General features: G+C 46.3%; 1 protein-coding gene across 3 annotated transcripts in view; it reads left to right on the top strand.

The window, feature by feature from the left end:
• The window catches only part of IRAK4 (interleukin 1 receptor associated kinase 4), a 216,578-nt gene that overhangs the window by 166,746 nt on the left and 22,231 nt on the right, over window positions 1–27,601 (top strand). For all 3 annotated transcript variants that reach the window (XM_085653048.1, XM_085653050.1, XM_085653049.1), the window contains one exon: window positions 9,691–9,874. In XM_085653048.1, coding sequence (XP_085509174.1) covers window positions 9,691–9,874 — 184 coding nt within the window. The remainder of the gene's footprint in view (window positions 1–9,690; window positions 9,875–27,601) is intronic.

The raw sequence follows: 27,601 nt of genomic DNA, 5'->3' as shown, positions 1-27,601 counted from the left end.
TGAAGGCCGCGACTCGAGTCGGCCATTTTGAATGGAATAAAGCCCATTTAGAAAACCTCTTATACCACGGATTCTGCCTCTTGTTATTTTGAGCTATTTTACTTTATTTAAGATCCCGTATGAAATTCAGTCCGGTATATTTTATTTACCACAGTTCGATTCAGAGAAGACAAGGGTTTCCCTGCCAGAAAACCGGATGGTAACTCTCTAGTCCAGACTCAGTCCCTTGTTGCAGCAGACAACAGCTACAGCCAGGCAATGGTTTCAGCTCCACGGTCTCATGTCAGCTTGTACGGCCATTACATTTTGTAGAGGGTCTAGGGGTTAACTCGTAGATATTCTCCCTATAGTTACGAAACTTCTTAAAGGTTTGAGTGAAAACGCCTTTCCAATCCCCTCCTCTGCTTTCATGGGATCTTTCAGTGGTTTTAGAGTGGTTACAGAGGGAACCTTTTGAGCCATTGGAACAAGCTGACCTGCCTTGGTTACCTGCTGAGGTAGCTTTTTTTATTGACTATTACGTTGGCTAGGAAGTTGGGTGAATTTTCAGCCCTTATCATTACTTACACATTCTTGAAGTTCTTGTTGTTTTGCATCTGGATCCAGCTTTACAGTCGAAAATCCTGTCACGTTTTCACACAGATAAAGAGCTACTACTTCCGGTCCTCACTTCTGATCAGGATGTTCCATCTTCACTGTATGTGAAGAGGGCCATGCTTGTTTATCTGGATAAGACTAAGCCTTTAAGAACCTCTCAATCCCTTTTTGTCTGTTATGGGTTGGCTACCAAGGGGAAGAAGTCAACTTTCCCTACCATCAGTCGGTGGATCCATCAGGCCATTACTAAGGCGTATGCCACTCTTGGTCTGACGTTACACTGAAAGGCCAGGTCTAGTAGAGCAGTCACAGCCTCCTGGGCTGAGGCAAGATAATTTCCCTGCAGAAAACTTGCTGAGCTGCTACCCGGGCTACACAACATACTTTTCTGTCCTACTAAAGTGTGGCTTGAGCCTGTCTGTCTCCTAGGAGATTCTGAACAAGAGAAGCAGCTCCCTAGTCCCAGCCCCCACCCCCAGGCCAGCAGCCTAGGACTGCTGATTGGCTATTCAGCTCCCAGGCAACTCTGAGCCCTCCCCTCACACCTGTCCAGGCCCCTTAAGTCTTTGCTGGGTGCACCCCAAATCATTCTCCTCCATCTTGTGAGTTGCAGCCTACCTGTGCCCCAGATTGCAGTGAGTAGAGTCCAGGAAGTGATAAGGAGGCAGACTAGTGCTGTCTCTTTGCTAAAAAAGTTAAAGCAACAATTTTCCCTATCTGTGATTACTGTCTTTGCCTGTGGTTGTTACAGTTTAAAATTGTAGTTTTAACCTGCCTGTGATTGCTCTGTATTTTTCCCTCTCATTCCTGGGGACTATCAGTTTTCCCTCCAAATTTCCCCTTGTCTCTGTGCTAAGACCTGTATGTTAAGCAGTGCACCTCCAGCCACCATTTTGTGTTAACAAGTCAGTGAAACCAGCTCCCCTCCACCCCCCACAACAGCAACAGGGATATTCTACATCAGAGTGTTCTCTTCTTTGTGCTGTTTAAACTGTGATTAATAGGGACTGTGTTTCTGGCCAGTAGAGGGAGTAAAGTTTTATACAAACACCATTGTCAGTGGACAAGTTAGGCCCTTACCTGCAGAAGTCCAAAGTGTGGATTGAGCCGGTCTGTCTCCTAGGAGATTCTGAACAAGAGAAGCAGCTCCCCAGTCCCAACTCCCTGGCCAGCAAACCTTCTCTGAGGTCCCTGGGACCTTATATAGTCTGCTAGTGGTTAGTACATGTATACACTGATTGGTGGTTGTATCTCATGTTTCTATTGGATTAGGGTTAGTGTCCTCATTGGTTGTGTATTTGAGGGTTCTGATTGGTTTCTGGGTCTGGGACTCAATCAATGTAGGGTTGGGACTAGGGCTAGGGTTAGGATTTCTATTGGAAGTAGTGAGTAGGGCTTCCTGTGTTATTGGTTGTTGGGACTAGGGTGGGACTAGGGCTATGGTTAGGCCTTTAATTGGAAGTAGCGATTAGGGCTTCTGGTGTGATTGGTTGATGGACTAGGTGTGGTACTAAGAGTATGGTTGGGCTTTCTATTGGAAGTAGGGACTAGAGCTTCCTCTGCCTTTGGTTGCTTGGACTTGGGTTGGGACTACTGGTTGGGCTAGGGCCTCTATGGGACGTAGAGATCAGGGTTTTTGAAAGTTATTGGGTGCTTGGACTAGGGCTGAGATTGGTTCTAGATTTTAGGGTTAGTGTTGTGATTGGATAGGGTTAGGGCTGGGGTTCCCATTGGCTGAAGGGGTCACCTGATTACTAGGGCTATAAAAGGCCGAGGCTTAAGGCGTCTCAGCCCGGGCGTCGAGACAAGGGCAATTACCTGTTTGAACCTGTTCGAGACTGGTAGGGAATAGGGCCAGAAATGCTGCCCATGTTCACATTCAGTAAGCTACCTCACTCCATCCACAAACATACTAACACATTCACACCAATTGTACACCCCACACAACCCCATTCAACACCATACATAACTACATCTAATCCAGACACACACTCCCTGCTCTATTTTACACCTAACAGACCACCTTTTATCACTAACAAACATATATTCATCCTTCCATCATTTGTCCAACCAACACCCTCCTCTCCCTACTACCATAATAACACTAACACACTGCCCACCACCACACTTAACTCATGCAACATACCAGTACAAGACAAACACTCTTACCTCTACTTCATTCCCTCCTGCACACAACATACACTCTACTAATAAACACATCACCACCCCTCTCTACCTTACAACCTCCTCTCACAAACAATACTATACAACCAAATCCATTGCATGAACAAATACACCAGCACCCGTTTTCACTACTCCTCAAAACAAAACGTATCACACACACCAGCACAACAAGATCTTCAAAGTTCAACTCGTCAAAATACTTACCATCACAAAACAAAATCCAAACATACACCCACCTTTCAAACCACACAAAGGAACAAACTCCAGTGCCAAGCTTTCTCTCTTCCACCACATCTAACACAGATACAGCAACTCTCTTCTAACCGCCTCTCATCCATTGGACAATTTAGAACCTTACTACATGACCCACATGCTGCACCACCACCCCTTACTCATACACCTTACGCCATAAACACACGCAAACAACATAAGCAACGTGCCACACCTCACAACTTTGCTTCCCCATGTCTACTGCACAACAATGTTACACCACATAAACAACACAGCACCCCAACTCACTCTCAAACACCATTTCTACCACATACACGCGCAGACCCATCAAAATGCCTTCTAAGCATGCTGGATGAGATACATGATACAGAACAGCTACACGATTGCTATCCCAATACAGCTAATGCCAGCACTAAAAACACACCTGCTACGAACGCACACAATGCTGTTCACTCTACTACAAAACAAAGTCTCACTATCACCAAAGGCCATTCTCTAAACTGTCTACTAATAAATGCTCAATCCCTCTCTAAAAACAAACATCACATCTACGACCTTTTCACAGATGCAAAACCAGACATACTATTCATAACTGAATCATGGTTGGGAGATGATATGGCTCCAGTCCTGCATGAAGCCATTCCTCAAAACGATCACCCAAACTCGTATTGCCAAAAAAGGAGGTGGTCTAGCTGTTTTGTTCAGGCAAACATTACATATCACTAAAGTTGACGACATCTCCATAAAGAATTGTGAGGCTCTTCTAACAATATGCTATACTACACTGTCTTCATCCTGTAACTTCCTGCTCCTTTACATACCTCCACCTAGTAAGGCGACATTCCCAGACGCACTTCTAGACACAGTTTCAAACCTGATAACAATGCACTCCAACTTATGCTTTCTGGGTGACCTCAACATTTTGGTTTGACAAACCCAATATGAAACATCCAAAAACAATAATCACTGGCCTAGAGGCACTGCACCTGCATCAGATTGTCCACAAACCCACACAAATCGCTGGACACATCCTAGATGTCATTTTTGCTAATACTGAACTAGTTACCTTTCAAACTATAACTCCAGTCACATGGTCAGACCACCACGTGCTTGCTTTCCAACATAAAACAACACTAAGGTACTCACCTAAAACTAGCTTACATCCATCCACCTATCGGCCTTGGAGCAGACTCAATTTGGAACACTTGGAAACACAACTAACGTCAAGTACAAATCTGTAAACAATAACTTCGGTTCAAAATGTATATGAGTGGCTACAGGAAGCTTTTGACATTCTGATACCACTCAAAACCACACAACAGCACAAAAGAAAAAAAGCGCCTTGGAGAAACTTAGAAATAAAAGACATAAAACAACAAATTAGAAAGCTGCAACGTACCTGGCTCAAAACAAACGCCAAACAATACAAACTACACCTACAAAAAATTAACATATTATACAAGACAGCTATCAGAAAAGCTAAGAAAAGGTACTAGTCAGACAGAATTCAAAATGCTAAATGTGCAAATAAAGAATTCTATCAAATACTCCATGAATTTCGCAAACCAAATTGCCTAGAGGGAACTCATCCTGTAACTCAAGATTTCACAGACAAACTGGCAAATCATTGCACAGACAAATCAGACACATTGGACTCGTACTTAAAACCGAAACAAAGCACCAGCACTAGCCCCTGTACAAAACAACAATCCAAGAATACTCTAACCCAGCCTCTCCGTTCCTTCCAACACATCTCACACGATGAATTTATGGACCTGGTCAAAGCAAGCAGGCCTGCCGGCAGCCATTCTGACCCCTGTCCACCACAAACTTTCAAGACAATTCTTTCAACAACCTCTGCTGCCACTCCAGTAAGAAGATTCATGAACGATTCCTTAACTACCGGACTATTCCCAGAAGAACTCAAAAAATCACACATACGCCCTTTATTGAAGAAAACAAACCTGGACCCGCTGAACCCTGACAACTACAGACCCATTACAAATGGACCGTTCCTGGGCAAACTGATAGAAAGAGCAGCCTTCGCCCAGATGTCACAATTCATTGAAGAGAATGACATACTCTCAGACTTCCAAACAGGATTCTGTCCGGGAAGAGGCACTGAATCTGCCCTCCTTGCCATCTCAGATGACCTGAAGAATACAGTTGACCACAGCGGGGTTGCCCCGCTACCCCTCTTGGACCTCTCGGCTGCCTTTGACACGGTTGACCATGACACTCTGAAACAAAGACTCTATGAAGCCGGCATAGAGGGAACTGCTCTAGACTGGATCGCGTCCTACCTTCGACAAAGAACTAATGTCATCCATACCCCACCTTTCTCGTCCAAACCATACTCCACAAAAGGAGGGGACCCTCAAGGTTCTATCATCTTGCCCATGCTTTTCAACATCTACATGAAGTCATTACCGGTACTGATCAATCAATTTCACCTCATGTGCTATAACTATGCAGATGACACGCAAATACTCCTTCAACTGGAATACCCAAAGACATTGAAAAATCCCCAATTTTCAGTTGTCTCAGAGCCGTGGATAAGTGGATGACTTGGAGCCATCTCAAATTGAATGCTTCAAAAACATAAATACTCACTTGTGGCGATTGGAAACATTACGACCCACTTGCTGCCTGGCCTGATGAACTGGGATCACCACCTAAATTATCGAAGGAAGTAAGAAACCTCGGAATGATCATGGACTCCAAGCTGTCGATGAATGCCCAAGTGGACAAACTAGCAAGATCAAGTTTTCTCACTATAAAAACGCTGCGACAAATTTTCCCTCATTTGGGATTTCCACACAAGGTCCAAGCTACCATCTCCCGTGTTCCGTCCAAACTCGATTACGCCAATAGCCTCTACCACGGATCACCTTTAACGACCATGAAAAGACTACAACGGATTCAGAACTTGGCTGCCAGACTACTCATGCATATCAAACCGCGAGACCACATCTCACCTACCTTGAAAGCCCTGCATTGGTTACCGGTTGCCAGAAGATCCACGTTCAAGCTACTTTGTATCACCCACAAAGCAATACATGGAATGGGACGGCTCTTCATCAGAAATAAAATCACCAAACACATTCAACAAAGGAACCTACGCTCTAAAGGGGCATCTCGCCTCAAAATCCCAAGATACAAGAAGAAAACCATGGGTGGCACATCCTTCTCTGTTCAAGCAGCCAACTATGGAACTCTTTACCCTCCAACATAAGATCCACCAACAACCTCCTTATCTTCAGAAAACTACTCAAGAATTGGCTCTTCTCCACATAAGCACCATACGCAAACAGAAATTTACAGCATATTCCTCTGTATATAAGCATTTATTTTCACTATAGATATGCACCTATCTTTGTGCATTGCTTTGTAGAAACATGTAGAATAATTATGTTGTTGTAAATAAATAAATAAAAATCATCTCTGGTCTATATGTACTTACTTCCATTGTGCATCTATGTACCTTCCATGTACTTGGATCTGTGTGTCTCTTACCTTTCTCCTGAAACAGCATATCCAATGCACTACCCGATTTCTCATCCTGTACCTCTATCAATATCTTTAATCTATATATATACGTACCTCCTTTATGCATCTATATACTTTCAATGTACTTATGGATCTGTATATTTATCACTTTCTTCTAATTTAGCATTTCAAATGCACTTCCCTATTTCTCAGTCTATACTTCTCTCAATATATCCTCTGGCCCAACCTTCTGACTCATCTCAAACTTCTTTCTACTACTCTTTCCAATTCACTACCCTATCTCTCACCCTATACATCTTTCAATATATCCCCTACATCCACTCTCTCATTTATCCCAAACCCCATACCACTACTATGATCCCCAAAATAACCCTTTCTAGACTCTCTCCTACTCTACCCCTCCTTGCATCATCTGACACCTCTTTTTTACTATACCGATCCCCCAAAACACACCTTTATAAACTCTCCCCTCTGACTCTCCCCCTCAAAAACCCCTTTTTACTCATCCAAAAGCCTCCTCTTACTGCTATGACCTCGGGGAAAAAAAAATCTCACTCTTCTGTCCCTTTACTATCCTTTTCAATTAAAATAACAGACTAACATGTTCACTTCTCAATTTCCATATTCCACTATACTTATTCACCACTAATCATTTTTGGGTTCCAGAGTAGCATGCTACTCGTCAATGAAGCGTTTCAACACCCCATCAGGGTTACCAGCGCTATATAAATGCAAACCTTTTTCCCTTTTCTACCCCTCCCCAACCCTTCTCAATCCAAATAACTGACTAACATATCCACCACTCAAATTACTTTCATGTTTTGCCATACTAATTCAACAGAAATCCTTATGGGTTCCAGAGTAGCGTGCTATTCGCCAATAAAGCGCTTCAAAACCCCATCAAGGGGTAGCAAGCGCTAAATAAATACAAACCTTTTTCCCTCTTCTATTCCGCAACCTACCCTTCTCTATCCAAATAACTGAATAACATATCCAACACTCAGATTACTTCATACTTCACTACACTAATTTTCAACATTAATCCTTTCTTGGTACCGGAGTTGCATCCTACTTGCCAGAAAAGCGCTTCAACACCCATCAGGGGTAACAGGTGCTACATGAATGCAAACCTTTCTTCCCTTTTATCCCTCCGCTACCCTTCTCACTCCAAATAACTGACTAATATCCACCACTCAAATTACTTTCTTATTTCACCCATACTAATTCAGCACTAATCCTTTATGGGTTTCCAGAGTAGCGTACTTCAACACCCCATCAGGGGTAACAAGCGCTACATAAATACAAACCTTTTTTTTCCTTCTTCTATACTTCTGCTATCCATCTGAATCCAAATAACTGACTAACCTATCCACCACTTAAAATGTACTTGCATGTTTCACTATACTGATCCAACACTAATCCTCTATGGGTCCTGGAGAGCGTGCTACTCGCCGTAAAAGCGCTTCGACACCTCGTATGGGGTAGTAAGCGCTATATGAATGCAATTACAATACAGTACTATACATTGGACATGTTTTCCTCAGACACTGATAATTTGGGGTTTTTCATGCTTAAGTCAGTCTTGCATTCATTCTGTGAATAAATATTTCTATATTAGCATCATATAATTGTGTCTGTGGTCCATTGCTTGGGTAAATACTCATAGGTATAGCTATGAGGAGGATGACATACATAGAGTTAACGAATGGATTACTTAACAGTGATCTTCATTACCCTGAAGATAGTCCTCCTCGTCATAGCAGCTTCCTGCCCCCCACCCTTGCTGGGACACAGTTAAAATGTTGGGTACTTAGTTAAAGTGGATTGGTTAGAGGGAGGTACCTTTGACAATATTGGTGGATTCTTTTTTAATAGAAATAGAGGAAAGCTTAGGTAGGGTTTCCCTGTTGCGAGGTGGCCTCATAGGTTATAGCTATAATGAGGGGGATTATCCTAAGGGTAATGAAAATCATTGGTAAGTAATCCATTCATTCTATTCCATTGTTTGTGACTGGTCTTTACAGAGTTTAGCCAAAAATAGGCAAAATAAGTTATGACTCTATCTCAAAAGTTGCTGTAAAGGGCAATATGCTAGGGCATGCCCCATTAAAACGAGAACACAAACACCCCCTTCTATCCATTACCTTTGTGCTGGCTAATCTGATCTCACTGAGTGTCACAGGTATACCCAGACGTGGGTCCTGAGCTCGGTGTGCTACAGGATCCAAGCTGCACCTCATCGATTGGCCCAAATAGGTGCACATCACTTCTGGTGTTACTTGTGTTACTTTTTAGAGAAGAAATGGTCTGACATTTTGAGTTGGACGTCCCACCAGAGACAGACGAAGGCTAATTTGCACATGATTGATCCCTTTCTCTATAATGGGTTGAAGAGCATCTAGAGGAATAGTTAGTGGTTGTGACTGATTCATGCACTTTCAGTCATCCGTTTTGTGACAGAGAGCAGAGGATGTAATTTTGTTTGTGAATGTTCACTTTGAAATCACTCACAAATGGAACAGCGACAAACTAATAGCAATATGCTAACCCAACATGAGATGAACATTCCGCGGCATCTATTTGGCAATTGCAGCATACACAAACTAGCCCCTTCGCTTTCTCTGAATTGTTCCTGCAGTTGGGTCTGCAATCAGAAAATGTTTAGCTATCTAGCTTGATAAACATCTCATGCAATCAGTTCAGATTAGCATAGGACAATAAGCAAAGTAGGGTCACCATACCTTATATAAGCAGTTTCATCACCAAATTTGAATTATGGTTTCTAAAAATTCCAGTTTGAGTTTATACTGTCAGGTCTAACTCAGCCGTAATTCTTTTTAAAATCATTTATAAAAAAATGTTCAAAAGCAGATCAGGAAATTTATCTCTAAAATTAAGCCACGAGCGGACGCTGCAGGGATGCAAAGTGCCACTGGGTGACTTCATGTTTTTTAGCATTTTCTCTCGGTGAGAACTTACATACCCCCATTTCCTGACACTGGCTTAGTTTAGTAATTGTTACATCCTTTAATCAGGGGCTGTGTATTTTGAAGACATTTGTTTACTATACATCAACATTGCAATGCCACAATGTACCACTTTTTAATTTTCATTTCTTTGGTGTTGTAGAAACCCCACTGGAACAACAATTGCTTTTTATTTTTTCAGTGCAAATATCCTAATCGCTGATTCCTTTGAGCCTAAACTTTCTGATTTTGGCCTCACAAGGGCATTTGAAAAATGTGCAAGAACAGTCATGACTGAGAGAATAGTGGGAACAACGGCGTACATGGCACCTGAGGCCCTGCGTGGGGAAATTACCATCAAGTCTGATATTTTTAGCCTGGGTGTGGTGAGTAGGAAATATTTTCATAAACTTTTAAATATCCTTACATTTTATAGCACATTTCTTACTGCTGAAGTGACCCTTATGCACACATAAAATATTTCACGTGATCTAGACCATTAGTAGTCTTTTGAGCAATATTTTGAACAAAAATATATCTCCATATCGCTCCATGATTGACTCCTTGTGCATGTTAAAGAATAAGGATTCTATTTCACTCAAGGAAGAAAGTAAGCCAACAGCATTGTGTCCCGTATGTTTCAGCCCCCGCTAGTCCCCATCAGCTGCCCCTATGTAGTGCTGTGAGGCCTTTACCAGCCATTTACCAGCCATTATCTTTCATCAGACTTGCTAGATCAAGTTCTAGCCCATAGCTGTTAATGTGGTTCTGTATTTCAGGCAGAGATATACATTGCTGTTTGGTGGAGATCCCATGGTGTGGTACTGCACATGCATTATCATCGGTTGCATGAATTATGTCTGTGCCAATAGTGATACTCATGCATGTTTTCCCTTAATTCCCACTTTAGGGAAAAGCTTCCCTGTCATGTGACAGTACCAGATCTCTTTTCCTGTAACCTGGTCTAGATTTCTATAACAAAATGGCTCTTTTTGTGTGGTCACCCCCAAGTTTATCGACTGATGCTGCTGGTTTTTTTTCACTTTGAGAGTGCACAGAGACCCTAAAGTTGATGTCGAATTGACTGTGCCCAGTTAGAAACGGCTACCTTACCTGTAAATCCCTCATCTTTGCTAACTCCTGAACAGGACGACCAAAGTGAGCACTCCAAGGTATCAAACAACTCATTACATTAAGCTAAAAAAGTATCTTAAGTCGAAATTAATGATACTTGTTGCAGTGTGCAGCTTTAGCAAAGCTGCCACTTTGTTGCCTTTGAAACTTCTGCTTCTGCTCCATGAGACATCTTTCTGCCCTCATGACATGCAAATGACTCAGGAAGAAGAAAAATGGGAGATTGCAGGTTAGGAAAATGATACATCCCTCCTGCAGGAATCCGCTTGGGTGTTAGCCCCAAAAGGCAGGCTTCAAAGGTGTAGCCGTCTTTGATGGGCAGATGTGTAGCACCAGGTGGAGGGCTGCCCCATTGTCGAGGTAGGCAGGCTGGCTCAGGATGCAGAGAGGGGAAACCAGTTGCCAAACGTTTTCCCCAGTGGCGTGTAGCCCTGAGGTAGCCACACTCTGTGGGTGGGCTAGTGAGCTCTGTACACCAGGAGAGGTGTCTCGCCATCTTGGGAGTGGGCAGAGTGGTGCATCCTGGGGAGGATGTGGTCCGTCGGCTAGACTGCCAACATTGGTGCTGGAAACGTTCCAATACCTTCGGGTCGAGTTGGCGCTATATAAATATGCAAAAAAAAAAATCCTGGGATAGCCAGATGCCACACTCCACAGGAATTGATCACCAGTCGGGAGGGAACCTAGTAGCCCTTTGGCTACTAACCGCATCCTACCCTGAGGGCAATTACTGAGCATACAGAGGGCACCCAGACCTCAGATCTCGGCCGACTCTGAAGAAGGACTGTCCTGCTGCACCGAGGGACCACCAAAGAGAGGCTGCACCAATGAGGACTGCACCTGCTGCATCGGGTGGCTAGCAAAGAAAGGTACTGTGTCTGCCGTGTCCTACTCGTGGAGAAGCTGTCTCCAGAGCCCAGTCAAGCCAAGAACTCCAAGGACCAGCTGTCTGGCCTCCTCTTCACAGCACAGTCTTCGAACCGCTAACACAACCTCTGTGCAGCACTGAGGACCAAGACCTAACACAAAGTGTTGCACCCAAGTTCACTGAACCTGGGAGTTCAGTCGAAGAGTTGCTGCGAGCCTAAGAAGTCGAGTTATCGGCTCAGGAAGGATTAGCCTGTGACCGTGACCAGGCGACTGGTAATCCAGTGGGGACTGGACTTCAACCAGACCGGAGAGGACTTTGGGGGACCTCGACCCTGCAAACAGGAACCCTTCACCATCTTTGTGAACCGAAGAATCACTGCAGGAAGACCCCCATTGACTCCAAAATGAATCGATTGCAACGCGAATAAAGTGCCTGGAACTGCTGAAGGTCTGCTTCATCTGTAAAGGTAACTGTTCTTTAGGCCCTTGATGATCCCCCTTACTGGCTCCCTGTCAGAGTTGGTTGCCCCAAGTATTTTGTACTGACCACAGTTTCTAAGAGTCCAATTCGGTAATTTTACTAAGGCTTGTTCGCAGTGGAGTGAAATTGCATTGATTTATTATTGCTTGTAAAATTTAGATCTCTGGAACCCTCCAGTGGGTCTTTTCGTTCTATTGTCTAAAATCTTATAAAAATACAATCTGTTTTTATAAATTGGTTTCAGATTTCTTGATTGTCATGTTGATTTCTTCTTCAATTATTTTGGAGCTGTTTAAATGTTTAATACTTGTTCCTCTGTGTAAGCCTTGCTGCTCAGTGCTGCAGCTACCTAGGTTTGAGCTGAGACAAAACCTAGTGGATCTAAGTAAGTTTATTACACGCTGAGGTCGCACAACCGCACCATAAATTACACCTGATTTCTTTATACTGGTAGTGAACCCCACTATCCAGTTACCTTTTTATGTTGAAATAGTTTTATCTTCAAGCTTGTTTGATCGTACAAGTACCTAAGCCCATGTTTCCCTCTTTTCTCAGCAATTACCTGTTTTTGTTTCCACCCTTTCAGTTTCCTTTGTGAACAAAGTTTTGCCTCAAAATCCTATATTAAGTACTGTCACGTATGAAGGAGTTAGCAGCAAGCAAACTCACTTTTAAAGATAGAAGGAAACTATTAGCAACCCTCCCAAGTCTTCAGTCCAACTACCAGTAATTTAGGAATAGCTTCAGTCTCGTCAAGGCTGTAAGTGACTTTCTGTTATAAAAGTTAACCCACTAGCTTCAGATGCTCTTTGAGGATTCTTGTATAGATACGACAGGAGAACATACTTAGGTTGAACATGATACTTTCCCTAAGAAAGGTAGATTAGCCTCTCTGCCAGACATGTTAAACATGTATTTTTTGTTTGGGATTAAAAGTAAATGATCCAACAACCTAGTCCTTCAGAAAGTATCCAAACACTTTTTGGAACAAGATATCCCCAAAGGGAGTGGAACAACTATAAACTGGGACTGGGCTCTTTAATGACCAGGGTGGTCAGGATATAATTGAAGATTATAGCAGATATGTATGCTTGCATCACTGTGCACTGCTTGTTGACATTTCTATAACTCCTAACACAATGTAGGACCAACAGTGTGAACAAGGGATACCTGAATATTGGCTATAGCCATATCTCTAATTTATAAAGCATAATACTATACTTAATTTGAATCTGTGACCCCCAGGCCCAGTATTTTTTAATAAATTATATAACTGGTTTTGCATATTGAAAATCCAGAACAAACAAACACATTCCAGCATCCTATAGTAGACAAAGGGCAATATATAAACTTTATATATGTGTCCCATCAGTCATCTCTGTGTCCAAAGCTCTTAATCCCAAGCCGTAGCATTAACATAATTTGCCCCAAATGTTGGTGTTTTTTTGGGGGACACCCCCTGGCCCTCTAAATTGGCTCCTCTAGCTGAGCTCATGAGTCAACAACCCTCCACCATTCAGAGAGCTTGGTGGGAGCTAGAAGACCTCCACTTCCATGCAGTATCCCGAGTGACCACTCCGACCATGGTGCGTTCGCTTATAGTGCCGCCAATGCCGTCCTTGATGCCCAATAGAGCGACTTGGCATCTTAAGACGATCAGACGATCAAGGACCCAATCAGGGAGTTTCCAATCCAATGCCAATAGTCAGTAATTTCCAGGCATGGGCAGACTACACGATAGAAGTCTGCATCAGAATAATTGCATCAGGCACAATTGGGTTGTGGAATCCTCCCAGCCAGCCACAGGCGGCGGGGGATGAGGTAGGAACTATGCAGATAGTTCAAATGAATTAGTCTAAGGCGGGCAGACATCGCACGATCTATGGGTGGCCATTCGGGCATCCTGCCAATCTTCATATGGACAGAATAGAAGACTCAAGAGTCTGAAGAGCGGGAGTGGGGCTTTGAAATTCGGTACCAGGTCTAGTGTATGCCAAACGACTCAAATGGGAGTGTAGCATGTCTAAGGCATCAATAGAACTTGAAATAACACAACAAGCATCCCATCCCCTCAACAGTCCTCTCTTCCGCAGAAGCATCGGTCTCTCTCAAAACTCCCAACTCAACCAACCATACTTGTTACAGGTAGCGGGTGTTAGAGGAGAACCTCTTCCTAGAAAAGGATAAACTTTCAGCTCAGCCGAAGGGACTCCAGCACCATTGGTAACAAGTTTGTGGCCGGGAATTCCTCTGTCAATGACACCAATTTGGTTCCTGTCCTCAAGACCACTAGCCCAGGTGGTCCCGGGCGGCCCTCTCTCCAGAGCACAAGCGTTTCCGTGTTTGTGACGCCGGCGGAGTGTTGGAGGATTCTGGCTTGGCTCCTTGCATAGGTTCCAGTCCCGATGAGTCCGGAGGGCCCGGGGCGCATCCCACAAAGGCAGCAGGGATGCATTTGCGTTTGGATTTAGGTCTTGGACCGGTAAGGGTTGGTGGTCTGGCCGGATAGTGCAGCCTCCCCATTTTGTGTCGCTGGGCCCCAGAGGTGTGTTTGTGTATTAATTCGCCCACTCTCACGCAGAGTCTGGGATATCAAAGAAGGAGCAACTGTTAATCAGCACTTCTAGCCTGCCTGGGAACATCAACCTGTATTGTAGGTTCATAGTGTAGAGCTTTTGCTTGATTTCCCCAAACAACTTAGGCTGTCTCTGGACTGCCGAAGAGTAGTCGACCTGGGCCGATGTGGACCCCAGAGAATCATAATCTTGGAGGATTTATGTCTTAGATTCCCCAATCTTACAAGCTTCCTGAAGGGGGGTGTCTCTGTCCCAATGGTTGAGTTTTCAGGCAGTCATCGGACGTGGGGATGCTATCAGTGGTGGGCGTCGAGCCAGCGATCTGTGCGCCAGTTCTATCATGAACCACCAGAAGAGTCTGTCCTCTGGCATCCAGGAGGTCAGCAGAGACTTGAGGAACCATTCAGGAGATGTGGATTCTGCATCTCATGGGAAACCCACAAAGCAGAGATTGTTGTGTCTCAATTTTTTTTTTCTGGATCCCTGGCACAGCTTTCAAGGGAGGCAGAAGTAGAAAGGAGTTTTGATACCGTAGCCTTCAAGGCTCCAATGTGGATACTCAGCTTTCCCCCTCTGAGACTCGGTTGGCAACATTGCAGAGATCCTGACGGAATAGGGAGACATCTAATCGTACCTCCCCGACTTTCATCTCTACAGCTTTCCACACGGTTTGGATAGCTTGCAAGCTTGTGGTCAGGTCTCAAGAATCTGTTGGTCGCTGGGGCAGGAGGTGGGTCCTCCATCAGTCCCACTATACTGATAAGGAGCATGGGAGGCTGTGAATTTATCCATTTTAGTTTCAGCTCCAGATGCTTTATCCTTCCTAATAGTATCTTGGCGCATGGGGAGGCGGCTCTCTCAGGGTTGTAGCAGCGCTCGAGTCTTTCCAGGATAGTAGCCCTATGTCTGTGGGCTAGGGGTTGAAGAATGGATCAAAGCGTGAAGAACCTTTGTAGTCAGTGTTGTTGGGGATATGGTCCTTGTGATCAATCTGCTCACTTGCGTCAGTGGGGGAGGCAGTACATGCAGCCAGGAGAAAGACAGGACCCAGGAAGGCCAAGCCACCCAGGGAATGGGGCTGGGGACCCTCCGGATGAACTGTGGGTAGGAAGAAGAAAGGGAGGCACCCCGTAATGTCCTTGAAGTCTGAAGGGCGATCCCAGAGAGGTGAACAAAATGAAGGCGGTTCCGGCCTCAGTCCATGGGGCATGCCATCTCCCTCCGACCACCTTCGAGTTATTAGGATGAGCCGGGAAGGTCCTGTGGTGAAAGATTGCCTTTGCACCCTCGGCCGGCCCCCTGCGTGCTAAGAGGGTGAGGCTGCCCAAGTAAAGATCTTCTCCCGGGGAGAGCAGGAGTCTGAGAAATGTGCAGAGGAGCCAAGGCGGGGACCCGCAGGGTCCGCAGCAGGCACTGGCACTCACTGCTTCTCTGTACTCACGGCACAGCAGGTTTCATGTAGATCGAGGTCCTCAGAAGTGCCCGATTTCTGCGCAATGCAGCCACAACACCCCAGGCCTCACCCAAATCTTTTCAGTCCCGTGTCCAGTCATGTCTCCCGGTGATAAGATCAGGAGGCTCCAAAGCATGTCCACATCAGCAGCACTCGAGGCAGCTGGGATACATCCTATTTCAGGACACGGTCCCCAATGCGAGGTTGGCCGCGTCGTAAAGCAGAGTGCGTCCTTGCACCCAGTTCACAGTGCTGGACTCCACAGGACCACTCCCTAGCAGATATGGGGAGAAATACCGGGTCCAAGAGGCTGCAGCGTGTGGCTGGCTGGAACGGGTCCGATTAAATGGCAGAGAAGATCCAGGAGCACTCTCAGAGTTTGCACCATCTTGGTTGATCCAACCACACCACTCCCCACAACCCAGTTTTACCCATCTCAGCCCTCATAGAGTACAGTACAAGTTAAAACTGTCATTTCACATTTGGTGGTCTTCCATACTGTGCAAGAGCTTTCCCCACAGCACTTCCAACCATGTTCATCTTAGAAGCTTTGAATCTTTTTCACTTGGGTTTCTTTTCTGCAGATGGTCTTTCTTTGTGTTAGAAACCCTTCGAATAGATGCCTGGCTTGTCATGTTATCCCACATATTTGCTGATGTTCAAAGGCTCTTAAGGAACAGTTTGTGGATAGAATTATGGTTAAACACCAAAGCGGTGCTTCTGCAGCTCCTTGGGTAGTGCTCAGTGTGGCCAACGTCAATTTCTCGAGAGACTATGCCAGATTTTTCGATGTGTGACTTCCCATCCCTGTATTCCATCAAAGTAAGTAAGAACAATCTAACCAGCATTCATATAGTTAATCGCTATGAGTCTTGTGTAGTGAAAGGTGTTAGCCAAGCCTCACGAACATTCAACACAGGCATAGATTGGGTCGCAGTAGTTCAAGCCTCCCTGACACAAAGCATAGGTACAGGCAGGTGGCAGCAGCAGCTGTTCACACCTCCTCACACCAAAGCCCATTGCCATGTGGTGAATATCTCATTAATATTTATGTTTTGGAGTCTACACAATGGGATTTTCAGTGATATTAAATTAAAAAAGATACAGTGTAAGAAATCTGGTTATTAGTTGCTGTGATTGTCTTTCTACAGTGAACCAAGTACACCGTTGTAGCACTTGACTGTCTCAGAGTAGCGAAGCAGAGCAGTCCAAGGCCTACTTTGGCGAGGTAATGTGGTATAGTAATACCAACTTGCTGGTTATCAACAGCACTCAATAAATTATAATCCAGTGAGTGCTTTTTCTTTTGAAAAGGAAAAGTACTTTTATTGTACACCCACTACTACTACTGCATTAAATTAATATCAGATTGGTGAAATTAGCTTTGGTGATATCTTCATATCACATTACACCCCTAAGGAGTTGTGAACACTACTACTACAATTACCCCCACCACGTATACCTGAGGCAACATCTCCATATAAGGTGGTATCACTATGAATATGCATGCCTACTTGCTTTGTCAGGTGTCACTACACCAGTAAAAATAACCACATATTAGATTCAACATTGCAACACTATTATAAAAATAGGCATAATATAAATAGTCAATGACCTTCACTGTAATGGGAAACATTACATGGTCAATGTTGTCATAATCAGTATAGCATTCACTATCAAAACATCTGTCTTTCTCTTACATTAATTTGACAGCTATTGCAGTCAGAAAACTCACCAATAGCGGTTCAGTGCCATCCTGAGCCCATGTGCAAAAGCCCAGGCTCTGGGAGAAGTTGGAAATAAGTATGACCTCAGCAGAGGCTGTTTCATTATAACACCCCAGAGTGCCTTGTGGGGCACTTCTGGGTGGTTGCTGCAATATTTTCAAACCACCCAACACACTTTTGGTCACTGTTGGTGGTGCCTCTGCACTCTGTGTGTCAGTCTGTGACTTGAGGGACCACAAGAACTGATCACACCTATGCCTGAGACTGAAAGAAAACCTAAGAAGGATCACAGCTTACCTACAAAGTTGCTTCTACAATAAGGCTAGTGTATTGCAGTATGTCTTTGCAATGGATGCAGAAGTATCTCAACATCCCGTTCAATAATCTGCATGCCACAGCCAAAAGAGATATGCCACATATTCTCAAAAAGTACAGCCCATGAAACAAGGTTCACATTTCTTGGAGTCACACCCACCCACATGGGGAGCTGTAGAATGGATATTGTAGAAGAAGTCTGGCATCCATATCTTTCATGGTAATAAATTCTGATCCTTCTAGAGCAACATGACCATTTTCCTTAAGTGACTGGTGAATGCAGCTATCCTCACATCAGATAATCAGCAGCCGTTGTGCTTTTGTTGGCGTATAGTTGATCTGAAGGCTATCCATGTGATTCTTAACGGCTCTGGTGTACGAGACGAACGATGAATGGTAAGCATAACACTCTAAATCTTATATTTAACTGAAGTACATTTGGTATGCATACATATGAGGAAATACGTACAGTAAAGGCTGACATCCTTACCTGACTGTGTTTTTCATTTATTATTGGAGTCCTCCTTGTCTTAACTGGCCCTCCATATTGAGGATCCTCTGTCCCTTTTCCTAAATGAACGACCCCTTTCTAAAATGGCAGCCCTCTCTCCTGCAACATAATCGATAGAGGACTGAAGGCTTTACTAGGCATTGAAAGCAAAGAAGGCCTTCATGCATATAAACAGGATAGTATCTCCAATGGAGCATTCATCTTTTTTTCAACGACACAGAGTGCCAAAAACTACTAAAGGACTCCGCTAGCTCATATTAAGAGGCCTCTCCTCTACCACGTATGACGCTGTCGTTCACCTTCATTATACCTCCTCTAACTTTCGCACACCCTAATTTAAACAATTTAGTTTTAAGACTAGACCCTTATTCTGGTGCACCAATATCCACCATGGCTACGAACAACTTCAACACTAATGATAACTTGCTGTCACTTGATAACTGTAATGCGTTCAAGATTAAATTCCCCCTCTAGCCTATCTAAAAACGCAACCAAACATTTCGAACCTAAACTACTCAAACCGAACCCCAAAATGCTCGTATCTGATGCCTACTTTTTTTTACCTCTAAAGGAGTTGTGGTTAATAATTATCTTCTTCCCCTCCAGAAGAGCTCAATTGAGGAGAACTAAAGCCTCTATAGTCCGGATTCACATAACTTACAAAATACTGTATGGTTTATAAATCCCCATGATACCTTCACCAGATTTCAATTTCAAAGCTACCGTTTCCTTATTCAACAACAGGAACGTTCTCATACAATCATCTGACCATAACCTTGAACAGTTTGACAAGATCTTCATGAGAAGCAAAAATACTGTGTCAAACAATATCCCCACTGCCTCTCTAAATCAACGTCTCGCCTCTTGCTCTATGACTGAAACACTTGCATCATCTAGTCTCACTGCTGCCTCGTCACCTATGCCTCCGCAGGACCATTCCCTTTATTCCAACACTGGTACCATTGCTGCTGGACGTAGTCCAGTTATTCCAAACGATGACTCCTGCCTTTCTCTAAAAATCCACTTATCAGACCTACCTCATCTCTCAGCTCAAAATAGAAAGGAAAATAATGCCCACCGATCGATAATCATCAACAACGTCAACCTTGCTAATGGCTGGTCTGCTAATTTCCCTCTTTCAAGCAAATGCTCTCTGTCTCCTCAACCATCTGTGTTCCAATTGGTGCCCTACTTGACCACTCTGACCCCCAACTCGCCCGCATCAACTGACGACAACACTGAAGGCCTGCTGATAATACTCATTGACCCTTCTCTCTACCCCTCTTCCAAACATCACCTCTAATATACCATCTTCTAACAATCACCTTCCAATCACCTACCCGAATACTTCCCTCCCTACCCACGTTCAATCCGTTCTATTGACCACCCCCGCCCCACCTTTATAGGACAACACACGATGGCTACTCCTAAGTCCACCCTACACTCCCATCTGTATTGCTGACCCTCCATCCCTTGAGGACAAGATCATAGATCTTAAACATCAATTAAACTAGTTAAAGGTGACCTACAGAACCATATACACATAACCTTGAATCTTGAAAAGCATTGGAATCCTAATCTAATCTCTGAAACTAATAGAACCCCAGATACTATAAAATTCAATCTACCCCTAGTGATAGTCTCTCCCTATTTGAGCCATCAATAATGATTAACCCACCTATCTTGCACTGGGGATCGTGACTTCGTCTTAATCCCTACTCCAGACCCTAGAGGGTTACTGATCATCTATCTAATGCTGACATTGACTTCCTTTTGCTATCATACAATACCACACACAAGGACTCATTACCCTCGCTGGTCAATATCCAAACTATTCTCTCCAACACACTTAAAGAACCCAGTCTCAACTATAGAACTACGAACAAGAATAATTTACTACATGTCCCGGTCACACCAAGAGGTAGTAGTAACCAAATCGCATATCAACTCTGTACTTCTTAATTGCAGGTCAGCGGTAAGGCATGCAGCTGACATCACCAATCTCATACTCACACAAGACCTTGACCTCTTGATCTTAACTAAAATGTGTCTCAATTACACTTCGTCAACCATTCTGGTGCCTCCCAATCTGTAGCTCCATACTCTTCCTAAAACATACACAAACTTCTCCAGTGTCCTCCTGTGAATACCTAGTCATCAAAATATGGAACAATGACAAGATGTTGTGCAAACTCCATATGATTTACCACCCCAGGGAAATAACCTACATTCTATTGAACAAATAATGGAGACCATCTTCTCAAACAGGGACCAACCCTCTAACCAGATCTTCCTTGGAGATTTCAACATTCACTGGAACGACCAAAATGACCTCATACTGAACACCTTCAAGGTCTTCCTTTCGGACCTCAACCTTACCCAGTCTTGTAATAGCCCAACCCACAATAGAGGCTCCAACCTCAATCTAATCACCGCCAAGGATAATGTCATACAACTAGAATCCATATCACCCTTTGACTGGTCAGATCACTACCTAATCTCTTTCCTCATCTTGGAAAATGTGCTGATTAGACGAGGCCAATCTCATAAAACCAAACAATGGCCCAGAGACCTGAGAAATATCAACATAACCGATTTAACTTCCCTTAGCAACCACCTCCTTCCTCCTCCCTCAAACATGATAAATGTGAATGATCTTACCGAACTTTAAATCCAATCCATGTCTGACATATTTGATGCAATTGCTCCGAAACAGCTTAAAAGAATACCCAGTAGACACTGCAGACCCTGATTCAATGGCTGCCTTAACGTGGTGAGATATAAATTAAGGCTTGCCGCGAGATCATTGAGAATCTCTACTTCCACAAAACATCTTCAGAACTTGGGCACAATAGGAAGCTCCTACAACAAACTCATCCGTAGCTCCAAAGCAGAATACTTTAGGACGCAACCGGACAATGCCAAAAGCAGACCCAAAAAACTTAACTAGACTACCGGAGTGCAAGCCAGGCTGGTTCCAAGGGCCACTCTGAACTCAGCTGCGAGGATCATAACAGGATCCAGTAAACATGGCCACATTACACCAAATCTAAAACATCTCAATTGGCCCCCGTTTGAAGCAAGGATTCAGTTGAAGATAGCCTGCATGACGCATAAAGCACTTCATCATAACATGCCTATCTACCTGGTAAAAAAACTCGAACTATCTGGTGGGAGTCATTCTCTAAGTAGTACTAACTATTGAAGCCACAGAAGTTCAACGAAAAGAAAACATATAACCGCTCCTTTTCCGGTCTTGCTCCAAGAATATGGAATGCAATACCTTCTGAAACCATATCTAACCCCTTGCCAACCTCCTTCAAAAAAGAATTAAACCTGCTGTTGCTGAATAGTTACCTTCAACAGTACACCTGAAATAACTCAGCTTGACTATTTTTCCTCTATACATTTCTGGATCCAGAATCTACTAAGTTGTTGGTTTACATTGTATATACTTTGCTTGTTGCTTGTACCTTTTTTATTTTATATGTTTCAACTTGTTTTGCTATTTATACAGCATTTGTTATCTGTACCTGTGTTTATTGCTTGTTCCTTTTCACATAAATTATGTTTAACTTGTTTGTTCTGCACGTGCTCTGATACCCAGACGGGTCATGTTTGCGCTATATTAAACTCATAAAATAAATAAACGAATAAATAAAATAAAGAGAAAGAAGGACTAACCTATGCCACATTTTTGGATCATCAGAAAAGTGGTAACACGTTCAAATGTCCAAATACCAAACCTTTTGACAACCCTACACAAACAGCCCTAAATGAGTCGGTACTATCACAGGAGATATTTAGGAGGAAAAAGGTGTCCTGTAGCTATTGGCATTAGCAGCAAAGGTATTTTAGGCAATGAGCACTGCATGCCACCCTCAATGTTATCCTCTGAAGCAGGGTCGAGTGGAAAAATATAACAAGTGACTCAAGGGGTCTAAAGTGTGTGTAGAGAACCTTCTTCAGATACAATACAATGGTGCAAGGGAACTTCAGGGAAAATAAATATTTGTCTGTACTTACCTGGGTGACAGGTTACTGAAGGCCAAGTCAACAGATTAGGTATACTGCATCTTTAAGACCGCAAAAACAATCATGTACATATTAGGCCTACCCAACCTGTTATAAGTCAACAACGTCTGTGGTGCAAAAGGTCCACTCTTTGGGAACAGTATTGGAAAAAAGATGAGAAAGATTATCCTCCGCAGAAGGCGCACTATGCCAGTTTCTACTCTGAAAACAGCATCTGATGGCTGGGTAGGTTGTGCCCTTTTTTGCTAGATGGGTTTGCGCATATTGATTATGTCCAAGACAATGCTCCACGTGAGGACTCTGCAAGAGTGCTTAGAGAACCAGCGGAATCGATACTTGGGAAAATGGTAAGACAAATGAAATCTATTGGCAGCAATTGTGGATTTTTTCCAATGCTGAATGACAAAAGGGAGAATATTTAAAGTGAAGGACACTTCTACTCATTTGGGGAGCCGATTTCTCAGAGGTCCAAATCCATGCATTTGGTCCCACAAGACATCAGTTTACCATGTAAAAGTGCTGGAACAAAGGTCTGTCCATTTAACCATAAATTCCTTCAGCAAGTTCTGAAAGATAATTCATTGCTGATACAAGTGAAAACACAACCATGGTGTACAACCTGAACAAATAACCAATGGGTAAAGAAGCCCAAGACCTATGTTGAATGCAGCTTTAGCCATATGGCACCGGTTCAGTGCCAGGAATCTTATGGTCAACTACCAGGGTTTCAAACAAGCAGATGCCCTAAGCTGAATGACAAATCTGAAAGAAACACGGTAGTTAGATTCCTCACCTTAGAATATCCCCAGGCGTCAGGCTGGATCCGGAAAGATTTTTGTAGCAATACCCCTTGCGCGTCGCTAGGCGTCGTCTGCGGCTCCGCGTCGGCGTCGTGCGCCGGGATGACGTCGTCGGAATACTTAGACGCCGCCCTCACGCGCTGACGTCAGTTCTTCTTTTTTCCGCGCCAGTAAGCGCCGATCCGGGAAGAGCTTACCCCTAGTCATTTTTTGACTAACTTTTTTTGACTTCTTTTGGTCTATCGACTCGACTCTGGTGCCGGTAGGATGTCTGGTTTAAAAGCCTGTGACACCTGTCATCGCCTGATGTCGGTGACGGATCACCATCGCCGGTGCCTTTATTGGCTGGGGGCCGACCATGACGCAGAGTCGTGCCTCGATTGCCAGGCCTTGACGTCGAAAGCTAGGCGGGAGCGGTCCCGTAAGCTTCTCGAGCTTCGGCACTGGGCTCCGCGCCGCTCTCGGTCCCAGTCCAGGAGGAGGTCCAAGGACCGATCGCGGAGCCGCAGCCATCGTCATCGCTCGTCGGGGTCTTCGGGTAAGTCGAAGCACTCCAAGAAGTCCAAGAGACGACATCGCTCTTAGGACTCCCCTCGCCGGTCGCGCGACTCGGCTGAGGGTCAGGGTGGTCCCACCCCCGCGGTTCCGTCAGAGCCGCAGGAGCCGCGTCCATCCCCATGACGCGACTCCGGCGGAGGTCAGTGCCTTCCTCTCGGCCATGAGGGGCCTGGCTCCACGGTTGACGCCTGTAGGCGTGCCTTCGGGCCCCGCAGGTTCGACTGGGTGACCTCGCGTGCCAGCAGCCCCGGCGCCGTCGACGGCTCCGGCGCCATTGACGGCTCCGGCGCCGTTGACGGCTCCGGCCCCGACGCCGCAGGTCCCCGAGGGATCCAGGCCTGGGTCTGGGTTAGCGCCGGTCGACCTCACGACGCCTCCTCCGCCGGCGCCGACACCGGTTCCACCTCCGATGCCGTCCCCGGACGACGTCGTTCCTCAGTTTAGCCCCGGTCCGGGCCAGACGCCGGCGCGGCGCCATCCGGTGCCGATTGGTGAACGCTTCATCTACTGCCCGGCTCCGATCATTCCTCCTGTTTATCGGGAATCGGTTGACGAGGGCGAATGGGAGGGGTCTGAAGATCCTATGGCCGCTCAGGCCCAACTTTCTCAGGACTGGGCAGAGGAATTGGGGGATGCCAGCGGTCTGGATACCTCCCCGGACGCTGGTTTCATCTCTCCTCCGACTGTGACCTCGGAGGAGGGTGCAACCTTTTCAGTGGTGCTGCGCAAGGCGGCCGAAGCCCTAGGGCTAGAGTTGCCTGCTGTGGCCGTGAGGACTAACGTCCTCACAGAGGTCCTTCAACCGACAGCAAGCTCCACTGAGCCTCTGCTGCAGTTTAATGAGGCCCTCCTTGACGTTCTGCAGGGCACTTGGTCCAAGCCCTCCACAGTCCCTCCTGTGGACCTGGAACGTTGCCCGGCGCCACCGCCCTGCTCCGGGCGACCCCAGTTTCCTCTCCCAACACCCCACCCCCGAGAGTCTGGTTATCCAGGCCTCAACCTCCCAATCCTCCTTCCCGTCCCCTCCTCCAGATCGGGAATCCAAGAGGTTGGAACAGTATTGCAAGAAACTATTCTCGTCCCTGATTTTGGGGCTGCGGTCTTTAAATACCGCTTGCATCTTGGACCGTTATTCCCACTCTCTGTGGGATGCGGTGGAGGACGTGCTGCCCTCGTGCCCGGTGGAGGTCCGGACACGACTCACTCAAGCACTTGCTGATGGGCGAGATGCAGCACGGCACGCCATACGGTGTGTACTTGACACCACGGACTCGCTGGGTCGGGCGATTTCCACCACGGTGGCGCTTCGGCGTCACGCCTGGCTGAGGTCCACGTCATTTTCGGGGGATGTCCAGAATTCCCTCTTGGACATGCCCTTTGATGGCACTCGCCTTTTTGGTGAGAAGGCGGACAGTGCGCTGGCTCGGTTCAAGGACTCCCGGGCCACGGCCAAGTCCTTGGGTCTTTTGGCACCGCGGCCGCAAACTTCCACCTTTCGTCCCTTGCGTGGCCAAGGAAGGGGCACCTCCTCACGTCCGCCCAGCCACCGGCCGCAGAACCAACCTGCACGCGGTCGAAGATGTGGATTCCGCCGAGGCGGTACTGGAGGTCAACGTGCCGGTCAGTCCACATCCACCTCGGCAGCTACTAGTCCGAGCTTTCAAGCCCATTCAACGCCAGTGGGCGGCAGAGTTCGCCATCACCTGCTCCACTGGCACTCATCACGTCGGACAGGCGGGTGCTGCAAATCGTCCGAAGGGGCTACTCCCTCCCCTTCTAGACGACCCCTCCAGCCATGCCACCGCAGAACCACCGTATGTCGGGGGATCATTTGCATCTTCTACGGGAGGAAGTTTCGGCCCTCTTGGCCAAAGAGGCCGTCGAGCGCGTTCCTGGTCCAGAAGTAGGTCGTGGTTGTTATTCCCACTACTTTCTGGTTCCCAAGAAGGGCAAAGGGGGCCTGCGCCCGATCTTGGACCTCAGGAGCGTCAACGCCTTCCTCCGGAAGGACCGGTTCAAGATGCTTACTTTAGCTCAGGTTCTGGCTGCCCTAGACCCTGGAGACTGGATGGTAGCGTTGGACTTGCAGGACACTTATTTCCACATCCCCGTCCTGCTGGCCCACCGGCGTTACCTGCGGTTGACGGTGGGTCAGGAATACTTTCAGTTCACCGTGCTCCCCTTCGGCCTCACCAGTGCCCCTCAAGTGTTCACGAAAGTGATGGCGGTGGTCGCAGCTCATCTGCGCCGATCAGGGGTTCCAGTCTTCCCCTATCTCGACGACTGGCTGTTGAAGGCGGGCTCGCCCCAGCAAGTCGTCTCCCACCTCCAGACTACGGCCGACCTCCTGCACTCGCTGGGGTTCTCCATCAATGTGCCGAAGTCGCACCTGAGTCCCTCCCAGAAGCTCCTTTTCATTGGGGCGGTTCTCGATTCGGCGCAGTTCCGGGTCTATCCGCCGGAACAGCGGGTCCGGGACATTCAGGCCCTGATTTCCATCTTCCGGCCTCTGTCCTGGGTTTCGGTCAGGTTGGTTCTGGGGCTGATGGCCTCCGGCATCCTGTTGGTACCTCACGCAGGTGGCGGATGCGGCTCTGCAGTGGGACCTAAAGTTTCAGTGGGCCCAGCATCGAGGCAACCTGTCCGACCATGTCTTGATCTCGGAGGGCACTGCGAACCAGCTGCAGTGGTGGCTCACAAATCGCGATTGGGTCAGCGGCAGATCCCTCTCCCTACCCCAACCGGAGCATGTCGTAGTGACGGATGCGTCCCTCCTGGGATTGGGGGGCCATATGGGAGAGGCGGAGATCAGAGGACTCTGGTCTCCGGCAGAGACTCGGCTCCATATCAACCTATTGGAGCTGAGGGCGATCCGACTTGAACTGAAAGCCTTCCTTCCCTCTGTCTGGGGAAGTGTCGTGCAGGTGTTCACGGACAACACCACCGCCATGTGGTATTGCAACAAACAGGGCGGGGTGGGGTCGAGGACCCTTTGTCAGGAGGCTCTGCGCCTCTGGACATGGCTGGAACATCAGGGCATCACCCTGGTGGTTCAACATCTGGCGGGCTCTCTGAACGCCGGAGCAGACGAACTCAGCCGCCGGTGCATGATGGATCACGAATGGCGTCTGAACTCGGACTTGGCGCAAGGTCTCTTTCTGCAGTGGGGAGAGCCTTGGTTAGATCTATTCGCCACCAAAGGGAATGCACAATGTCAGCAGTTCTGCACGTTGGAATTTCCAAGGCTGCACTCGCTCGGAGACTCTTTTCGTCGCGAGTGGAGTTGCGGTCTGTTGTACGCCTTTCCGCCTATATCACTTCTGCCCAGAGTGCTGAAGAAGATCAGGCGCGACCGGGCCCAAGTCATCTTGGTGGCTCCGGATTGGGCACAAAGGTACTGGTATCCCGAGCTACTCAGTATGTCCATCGATCTCCCGATAAGACTGCCTCTTCAGGAGGACCTTCTGTCGCAGCAGCAGGGGACGGTCCTCCACCCGAACCTGTCCAGCCTCCACCTCCATGCGTGGATATTGAGCGGCGGCAGTTGATGCCATTTGACTTGCCTCCTGAAGTCTGTGATGTCATTCTGGCAGCCAGGCGTCCCTCCACAAAGACGGTATACGCCTGCCGGTGGCACAAATTTGTGGCATGGT

The sequence above is a fragment of the Triturus cristatus genome, chromosome 4_1 (genome assembly GCF_964204655.1).
Source record: "Triturus cristatus chromosome 4_1, aTriCri1.1, whole genome shotgun sequence".
Lineage (NCBI taxonomy): Eukaryota > Metazoa > Chordata > Amphibia > Caudata > Salamandridae > Triturus > Triturus cristatus.
Note: the sequence above shows the minus strand (reverse complement) of the source record. Positions and strands in the feature narration are given on the sequence as shown.